Source organism: Mus pahari, chromosome 1 (genome assembly GCF_900095145.1).
Source record: "Mus pahari chromosome 1, PAHARI_EIJ_v1.1, whole genome shotgun sequence".
Classification (NCBI taxonomy): domain Eukaryota; kingdom Metazoa; phylum Chordata; class Mammalia; order Rodentia; family Muridae; genus Mus; species Mus pahari.
Window position 1 is genome coordinate 122347887 of NC_034590.1, and position 9816 is coordinate 122357702.

The window sequence follows — 9816 nt, forward strand, 5'->3', positions numbered from 1 at the left end:
CAGTGGGCGGTTCCTGGTCCCCTTCCTCCCTTCTGCCTGTGTGGTTGTTTGGGGAACAGTTTCTGGTGAATGGGTGGCTCTCCAGATGGCCAGAGAGGAAATCGGAGAAGTTTTATGTACTCCATCTGCCCGTGTGTATCTTGCCTACCATCCTCAGCCCCCAACCCGCCCAGGGCCTCCGGTTCTCACAGACAGATGCCTTTGAACAACACCCTCCACCCCATCACTCTCCTGGGAGCCCTGTTTCCCCAGCTGGCCAGCTGTCAAGCCCATGAGCTGTTGGTTCTGTGTCATCACGTGCTCCAGGCCAGATGGTACCTGTCAACATCAGCTGCCATCCTGCTATGACAAGCAGCAGCCTCACACGTGTCCCTGTGCGTCAAAGGTACGGCCTGACCCAGCTTCACTCCCTCTCTGCCCTGCCCTGCTCCCCCACCCCAATGCCGTCACCACCCTGCCTACATGTGTCCTCAACACGCCCCCACAGGGAGACGCTCTGTGCTCTAGCTGCAGAGGGGAAGGCCCACAGAATATTCTCCGCACCTGGCACGCCGTGGGAGCTTAATAAAGGTTAGTCATGAGCAATGGAACCCCTAGAACCTTTTCTAAGATATCTGCAGCTCGAGGAAGGAAGCATTCCTGTAGTCAGCTGCCTCAAAGGTCTGGCAGAGTGTGACCCTGAGGGGCAGCCTCCCTGCCAGGTTACTCAGACTGACTGCTTGCCCAACAGGTTGGAATGTAGGGTCCCTTCACCCCAATAGGAGAGCAACTAGGGTCACAGGCTGAAAGGGCAGTGCAATAAAAAAACAAACAAACAAACAAACAAAAAAACCCACAGCAGCTGTCCTGAGGGCCACATGAAGTGACTTGGCAGGAGGTACCAGAGCCTCAGCTGTCTGCTCCACAGATGCAGGGTACCTACTGACCAACACCCTGTTTGTTGTTAGAGCAGCTGATACCCAGAAACTCACAGCAGGCACTTCCACTGGCACACAGTATCATCCATTCACCTGCCCATTCATCCACCCATCCATCCACCTGTATTCATCATGTTCTTCCAGACATTCTGGACAGTACCGTGCTGGGCTCTGGAGGACCAGCTGTGAACAAGAGAGATGCTGTGTGTGCCCTCGCTGAGGCTCATCAGTCAGGAGATGAATATAGAAGGTCCATGAGCACAGCCTTCAGACCTGAACAGCCTGTCTTCTGCAGGGCGCCCCTATAGAAGGCCCTCTCTCCCTAGCCATAGCCCAGGTTCAACCCATCCCCCTGCTATCCTCCTATACTTCTGCCCCTTTTAGGGAAGCAAGCTTGGCTTGTGACTGAGTCAACCCACTGGGCTATAGCTGCCACTGAAGGGTCCCAACTCTACCGCTTACCAACAGGCTTAACTCACATCTCTGGCTGTGTGACCTGAGACTTCTCAGGCCTACCAAGCAGAGACCCTCCAACCATCACCTTGATCTTTCCAGACACCCTTCTTGCCCCCCCTCAGGGCCCTAGGCTATCTTGTCTTCACACTGTTCCTTGGACTGGGGCAGAGGACCCAGACTAGGACCCATGGATCATCAACCTGGAAGCAGGCTGTAGCCCCTGCTGTAGGGAGAAACAGAACTTCAAGAAGCAAACAACATCTTCATCCCTCCTCAGGGGCAGAGTCCACAGCCCTGCTCAAGGATCACTGGGTGTTCCCCTCACATGTGCTGAACACTGGTGTGCAGAACACAGAATAAGGAGAGAGAACAGAGAATGGAGGTTATCAGACTCCGGTGTCTGTGACACAGACACCAGGTCCCCTGTTGGGCCAGGTAGAGAGATAGAGAGATAGGACAAGTGGGACACATGAGCTGTGAAGTGAGCCTCATGGGGAAACGTTCAAGAAATGGAACGGGGTTGGGGGTGGTGAATGTGCGTGGGTGTGTGCATGTGTCCTTGTGTGTTTGCTATGCAAGTTGTTATATACATATCTATTTGTGGGGGAGGATGTGGGGGGTGTGGGTGTGTGTGTATGTGGGGTGTGTGTGGGTGTGTGTGTGTGGTGTGTATGGGGGGGGTGTGTACTAGAGTTTTACATTGAATATCTTCTTCAATTGCTTCCAACTTATTTTTTAAGGTAGAGTCACTAAACCAGAACCCCATGAATTCAACCAAACTATCTCCAGGAGCTCCAGAGATCTCCTGTATCTTCTTTCCCAGAGCTGAGATCAAAGACACATGCTACCACGCCCAGCTTTTGTCCATGGGTGCTGGGGATCCGAACTCGAGTTATGCTCATGCAACAAACACTTTATCAACTGAGCCATCTCTCCTGACCCTTATACACCCTTATACAACTATTTTTATATGTCTGTGTATCTTTATTCATCCCAGTGTCTACATGTGCATGTGTCTGCATGAATGAGCAACTTTGCTCATGTGAACATCCACATATTGTGTACATGTTCTTCTTGTGTTTCAGGTGCGCTCATGTTATTGCTTCTCTTCTTCTTTTCTCCTTCTCCTTCTCCTTCTCCTTCTCCTTCTCCTTCTCCTTCTCCTTCTCCTCCTCCTCCTCCTCCTCCTCCTCCTCCNTCTCTCTCTCTCTCTCTCTCTCTCTCTCTCTCTCTCTCTCTCTCTCTCTTTCAAGTTTTCTTGAAACAAAGTCTCATGTAGTCCAGGCTGGCCCATGTAGCTGAGGATGGTTTTTAAATCCCTGATCCTCCTGTTTCTGCTTCTCTCGTGCTCCTCAAATATGTGCCATTGTGCCCAAGTATGTAACTGAGGTATCTGTATGTAACTGGCATGGGTGTCTTCAGGGCTCTGTGTCCTTTTTAACTACTTTCATGTGATTTTGTTTTGTGCTATCTCTCCCCCTGCCCCGTGTGTGTGTGTGTGTGTGTGTGGTGTGATGTATGTGTATGTGTGGTATGTGTGTGTATGTGGTGTGTGTATGTGTGTCTGTGTTTTGGCAGGGAGGAGCTAGTAATTGTGAATGTCGCCATCCCACTACAAAGTTATAACAAGACATTTTGGGGATCCAGGTCCGTTTCTGGGTTGGTGACTCACCCTGATGTTGGAGGCCATGGACCAGCAGGTCCCCACGCACAGCCTGTGAGGCTGTCACTGGGCCCTGAGTCTGATTGGGTTTAGAGCCCAGAGACTCTGTGTCCCTGCCTCCCCTCCTCCAACCCTGGGACCAGCTGGAGCCTCCCACAGCCCACATGGAGGCCCTGCCAGGCTATGGACAGCACCCAGGCCTGCTACACAGGACTGTACCAGGTACAACTGCACTCCAGGGCCAGCAAGACTGCAACGTGGATGCACACTGAGATGCACAAATGGACACAGGGGTAGCTGATGGCTGTGTATGAGGACCTGCTGGGCTATGGCCTCCAGTATTCGGTGTGAGTCACTAACCAACAGACAGGCCTGGGTCCAAACAATGTCTTGTTACGTCATTCCCAGGATGAACTTTGAGGAGCCATCCTCAAGTGCAGGACTGCCATCTGGCTTCCTGACAGGACCCCTAGCAACTCACATGCTTCTTTAGGACCTAGGCGTATGAGGTATAAAATAAGGGGTTGTTGCTAACGGAGCCGCATATATAGCTGCACAGTTGTGCACTGAACAAATACCTGGCTGAGTGACAGCAGGTGCTGAGAGTCAGGCTAGATTTTTGCCTTGCAGATGAGAAGCAGCAGTGCTCAGCTGCCCCATCTTCCCACACATTTGCTCACTGGGCACTGTGCTCAGTGGGGTATTCATCTAACAGACAACTTGTTCTCATTCTCACAAAAGATGTTGTCTTTCTCTGGTTGCTTGGCTGGAGGGAAAGCCAGCCCTCCACCCTGTGCTGGTGTCTAGCTTGCCCATCTCTCACAGACCCCGCCCCCCCCATCTCCCTGGCATTCTTCCTGGCCTATCCCTATAGACCTCTCTTCTTTTGAGGCTATCAGTGGGACCCAAATGTCCTGCTTTAATCCATGCTCCCATTTGTATCAAACCTCTACCCTGACCCTACTGATCACTATCCCAGACAGCACAAGCTGAGGCTATATCTCAACAGGGCAGGAAAGTGAGTGATGCACCTTGTCGGCTGAGCCGCTGTGACTCAGATGCTCTGAGTCCCCTGACTTCAAATCCGGCTCTGAACCCTCTACCCAGACACACTCTAGCTCAGCCCTTCCCCAGCACCACCCTGCCCAACAGTGACTGAATACCGTGCTGGATCAGTGTTCTTTATTTCCTTAGTAAAGTAACGGAGGGAATCTCAGGGAGTGGAGGGGAAGGAGCTTGTCCCGTCATGCCAAACCTGGGAGGAAGGGACAAAGATAAGGTCTGAGGGAGAGCCCTGGGGTGGCACTGAACACTCTTCAGCAGAAACAAAAGGCCTCCTGACTCCCATCCCTCAAGCCTTACTTAACCCAGGGCTTGGGAAGGGAATGGGTGCAGGAAGGCGACCGGCCTCTTACCCCCAGACTCAGCTAGAAGCTGGGTAGCGGCTGCTATGAGGCATGTCTCGATAGAAGGGGTCAACTGAAGTCAAGGTTCTGCAGGAAGAAAGGCAGCTGATAGAGGGCCGAGTGACCAGGCCTGGGCCTCTCTCCTCTCCCTCCCTCCCTCCTTCCCTCCCTCCCCCAGATCCCAAGAGCTAGCCAGGCCACAGACATTCTCTGTCTGCCAACTGGAGCCTTTACTGTCCAAGCAGAGGTTTTGAAGAACTGAGCAGGAGTCACAAGAGGGATGGGCCCACAGTTCATTCATCTTTAAATCCATTCCCCACAGCCCCTATCACCGTGGTGGAGGTAAAACATGCAGTGGAAGGATAGGGCTGAGGGGGCATGCTACCTTCCCACATGGGGGTGCAGGTGCCTCAGGGTCTCCGTGGGATTTGGGGTGGAGTCCATGCGGGTATGGTTACTCAGCTCACTGAGGGCGTAGGCTCCTGCTTTCTGGGGCTGGACGCCACCTCGAGTCCAGCCTTCTCGATCCAGCCCCTTGGGGATATTCTCGAAGTACCTAATATGGCACAAGGGCCCTTAGTTAGCTACAGCTCACCCCTTCCTGGGGTGCATCCTTCCCTTCACTACCAACCATCTTGGGCCTCAGAGCTCTCAAGTCTCCTCGCCTCTGCCCATGTGTTTCCTCTGCCTGTCCTAGGACACTCACTCAGGAAGCCTGTCCCCATTCCTGGGGCTGGGTGCCCCTACTCCAGTCCAAAGCTGAGACGGTGTGGAGAGCAAAGGACAGGATCTGTGGTGTTCCCACCTGTGGTCCCGCCAGCACCCAGAAAAGGGCCCTGCTCTATCAGTCTAACCCCAATCCTAAGCTTCTGGTGCCCTTCCATCCGCCTCAAGAGCTGGGCCTTAGGCCGGGTTCTGAGACACAAAATGAGTAAGACTGGCCCCCACCCTGGCTTAGGAAGACAGAAAGAACGACAGGATGCCTATGGGTCGATTTGGAAATCAGTGATTACAACCCCTGGGGGCTTCAGGATCTCCAGCAAGAAGCGGGAGATCCTGTCAGGTAATGGAGGCAGGGTGCGTGAGCAGGGTGAGGAGCTGCGAGGGAGAGCCTGGGGCTTGGGGAAGGCCTCCAAAGGGGAGCAAGTCACTTAGAGAGACACATTTTGTCTGCCATCACACAAAGTGCTCCCTGATCACCCTTGTCGAAAGAGAGTAGTTACTGTGTCCCCAAGCTAAGCCCTGAGAGTGTGGCCCAGGAGCCACCAAGGATTTTTCGGCTGAGACCTCTATTCCTGGCTGGTCCTCAGCCAGACACTCTGAAGTCTTGACCCCAGTGCCACCCTGGTCCCTGCTCTCCTACTCCTCCACTCCTCCTCTTCCTCTCACCACACCCGGATGTGATCACCGGGTTTGTCCTTCGGGGCCTGGGTCCGTGTCTGCCCTCAGTCAGGATTCAGTGAAAAACAGGACGTGCCCTAGAACTGGGGCTGGAGGGACACCTGACAAGCCAGAGGAACATGGAATACTCAGGTTTGGGGGGCAGCGTGCGAGTATGGATAGATAAGCCTGGCTTTCCAGCCCTAGGGTTATGTCCCCCTCACCCTAAACCCACTTCATGCTGGAGTGGGTTCATGCGCGTGTCATCTCAGCACTTGGGTGGCAGAGATGGAAGGCGCTTTGGCCATGAGCTCTAGGCCAATCTAATCTACGGAGAAAGTTCCAGGCCAACAAGACTGTCTCAAAATTAAAAAAACAAAAACAAAAACAAAAACAAAAACCAAAGACAAAGGTGTTATACTTCCTTTCTGCTGCTCCTATGTCGCCCTTCCCACCCAGCCCTGGTCTCAGAAGCTGTCCCTGGGGCTCTTGGGCTTCCTCCCCCAAGAAGCCCTCCTGCAGGCTTCAGACATGGTTCATAGCTTACCTACTGAGGGAGCACGGAGCCCATCTGGCATGTGATGGACCCAGTACCTTAAAAACGGATGGTTTTGCTGCTGCCCTTCCCAAGCTCACCAGCCTGGGCCTGGTCTGGCTCTGCCTGTCCTATGCAAGTGCCCCTTGAGTTGCCAGAATCTGTTTCTCCTGAGCAAGGAGCCCCCGTGAACCTTAATGCCACCCCACCCTGGGGACAGTTTTTTAACCAGTGACTAACGGGCCTGGGGTGTGACAGCCCTGACTCTCTCAGCCTCAGGCTGGGTCAGAGCAGAGCTGTGTGCCTTACACTGTTGTCTAGCGTTTCTGACACAGGACAGCTGGCCACATAACACCCCTTCCCCATCTGCTTTCCCTTCCATGCAACTTCCGCATGCCCCCTAAAGTCCGTTCTCCCGGAGGAGGGGCAGCACATGATGCTCAGTTGAGGCTCTGTGTCTGGAAGGGTTCTGTGGGAGGTTTTCCTCCCAGAGGTTGTGTCCTCATTACTTGCTCTGCCTCAGCTTTCCGTCAGTCAAATGGGTCTCAGCTTTCAGCCAGGAAGGGAGCCTCACCCTTGGTTGTAGGTGGTCAGGTACCGCTGGTCTCTGTCCTGATCGTAGGAACTCCGAACATAGCTGGGGTTGTTGAGAGTGAACCCTGTGGGCTCCTGTACAAGATGAGGACAGGGGAATGAAAGGTCAGGACTCGGGAGCATAGGTGGGGACTGGGACGGGTGCAGCAGCCTCACCTTGTTCCCCACAGACTCCCTGCCAAGCAGGGCAACGTTTGTCTGTTGCATCCGCTGGGGAGGCTGGTAGGCCCTGTGGCTCATGCTGGCAGGCTGGGGGGCTGGAGTAGGCACCTGTCAGGAGCAGAGACATGAGGCGAGAGGCTGCAAGGCTGGCTGAGGTCATAGGATGGAGAAAGGATGGACAGAAGCCCTCCCACCCCTGGCCAAAGTAGTCCATGTTTCAAAGCACAGGGCTCCATCCCAGCCCCGGCTTTATGCTCCATCTGCAACACCCTTCATCTATCTCTGCCTCTTTTCCTTCTTCCCCCTGCCACTCACTCTGGGGTTCAAGGTCCTTTCATTCACTCGGCTGTATCCAGTGTCCCGATCAGAGCCTCTGGCCAGCACAGGGAGGAAATCACTTCCCTGGAGGGAGCAAAGAAGTTGTGGGTACCACTCCTTCACAACTCCAAACCATGTACGACTGTCCCCATAGGTGGCCCTGGCCCCTGAGCAGCACAGAGCTTACCTGAGGGTGAGTTAGAGGGAGGTAGTCTGACTGGGTGATACTCCGTCCTGGATGGAGGACCTGGAGAGGGACGCACAGTGGAAAACCAACCTAGCCTCCCTTTCTCCTCAATGGCTCCCACACCCACTGATCTCAGCCTCCACTGCGTTGAGCATGCAGAAGGGTTCTATACTGACAGATGTGACTGGGGCAATGGTAGAGTGTGGGTGGAATGAGCAACCCCTGGTCCAGAATGGGAGCCAACAGGGAAGGTTCCCATCTGAGCTTTGAGTATCCTTGGTCTTGCCTCTTCACCTACTTAGACCTCAGTATTGTCAACTATAAAGTGGGACTCTTAAGCACAGCAGTGGTGTTCTCTCTCTTTCATTCCATATGTGTCTGGAGGGCTTTGTGTCCAAAGCTTTAAAAGTAACTACAGAACACCTCCCCATTCCCCAGTCTTGAAAATGTTGATGCTTCTGGGCCCACACTTACAGGGTCCCCAGGAAATGCCTGTGAGGGCGGCTGGAAGACAATGGGATTCTTGGTAGACTCTTCCGTGAAGCCAGTCTCTTCTTTGGAACCAATTGTCTTCTTAAGCAAGAGATCTGCAAAAGCCACAGCTCTCTATGCTTCATGGGACTACGTCAGTGTCCCAGCAGGAGAGGAATGGATTCCAGGGGCCAGGCCAGGCAAGCAGAAGGAAGAGATAGGGACTGACAGGCAGGAGTAGCTGTGCTCAGACCCAAGTGACCCTGCTACAACAGCAGCACAGAGCACTGGAACCTGCCCAGGGACACAGCTCCCCCAAGCCACCCATTTGTCAATCGTCCTTTCCCCCATGGTAGCTTCTGAGAACTGTACCAGCTTCAACCCTGGAGTCTCCTACGGGCTGGAGAAGGAAGGTGAAACTGGGAGGGTCTACCTGGGTGGTTTGGAGACTCCTTGATATACTTGGAATTATATTCAGAAGTCATGAAGCGCGGGCCCTGGAACGTGCAAGGCAGAACAGTGGGAACACCGTCGACAAGGGCGGAAGGCGGGCATTCTGTGATGGTGGTGGTAGCTCTTTGGATGTGTGAACACCCAGTGGGCCTGGGAGGGAGAGACAAGCACAGCAGCCCAACAGACATCTAGGATGCCCGATGAGGTGTGGCAGTGCTCCAAATGCCTCCAGGATCATTCCAAATCACACAGCATGCTGAGCTCCTGGGAATGACCCCGAGGAACCCAGACAAAAGTGACAGGGTCACGGGACAGGCCAAGGTGTGGTGGACACTTTGATGCAGTTTGAGAACTATCAAATTGAAAATGCCTTGCTCTCTGCATTGTGTCAGGGCCTGAGGCCATGCGCAGTAGCCCCCCTGAGAGAGCAATCAGAGGCCCAACCTCTGCAAGAGGAGGAGGTGGGTGTGTCCCCTCCTTGGCCCTAGCAGATACCCACTCACATAGTGTGAGTTCTCCCACTCCGTGGAGCCCTTGCCCTGTTGCTGGTGGATCAGGGGAACCTCCTTGGGCTCCAGTCCTGTGATAGTCTGAGGTCCGTGATCCTGGGTGTCGAAGTGGACCTTCCTGACCTGGAGGAGTGAAAACACGTGAGAGAGTGCCAGTCACATTCCATCCTCCACTGCTACAGAGCACCTTCATGGCAGTCTGTGTGGCTCTACTACAGTGACATCAGAGGGGCCCCACATCTTGCTGATAGTGATTCTCATACCCTGACAGCAGCCCATGGGGACTTTGGGTCCTCAGATTGTTGCAGGCACTTAACCCCTTGCTGGGCTCCTCAACCAGGAACTCCTACCCCAGGGCCTTTAAATTTGTTGCTGACACTGTTTGGAACACACATTCCTTAGGTGTCTGTGGCTAGAATGGCCTCTTTTGAACCTTGCCTAGTTCAAGCTAACTTCTTTCTTAGTCTTTGGGCTTCTAGTTCATCCCTCCTTCCCCCAAGCTGTATTTCTCTCTGCTCTTACCCCTTCCAAAATTTTTAATTTTATTTTACAGTTAAGAGATGTATTAGAGTCGGGTGTGGTGGCACACGCCTTTAATCCCAGCACTTGGGAGGCAGAGGCAAGAGGATTTCTGAGTTCGAGGCCAGCCTGGTCTACAGACTGGGTTCCAGGACAGCCAGGGCTACACAGAGAAACCTTGTCTCAAAAAACCAAAAGGAGAGAGAGAGAGAGAGAGAGAGAGAGAGAGAGAGAGAGAGAGAGAGA

General features: G+C 53.6%; 1 protein-coding gene across 1 annotated transcript in view; it reads right to left on the bottom strand.

Annotated features, from left to right (window-relative positions):
• Positions 1-4201: 4201 nt before the first annotated feature.
• The window catches only part of Ppp1r32 (protein phosphatase 1 regulatory subunit 32), an 8397-nt gene continuing 2782 nt past the window's right edge, over positions 4202-9816 (bottom strand). Inside the window, exons 5-14 of the mRNA XM_021216129.2 lie at positions 9046-9174; positions 8523-8586; positions 8093-8205; positions 7619-7678; positions 7429-7515; positions 7108-7221; positions 6932-7026; positions 4828-4998; positions 4452-4529; positions 4202-4291 (exon numbers count right to left, since the gene is read on the bottom strand). Coding sequence (XP_021071788.1) covers positions 4460-4529; positions 4828-4998; positions 6932-7026; positions 7108-7221; positions 7429-7515; positions 7619-7678; positions 8093-8205; positions 8523-8586; positions 9046-9174 — 903 coding nt within the window. The 3' untranslated portion in view covers positions 4202-4291; positions 4452-4459. The remainder of the gene's footprint in view (positions 4292-4451; positions 4530-4827; positions 4999-6931; positions 7027-7107; positions 7222-7428; positions 7516-7618; positions 7679-8092; positions 8206-8522; positions 8587-9045; positions 9175-9816) is intronic.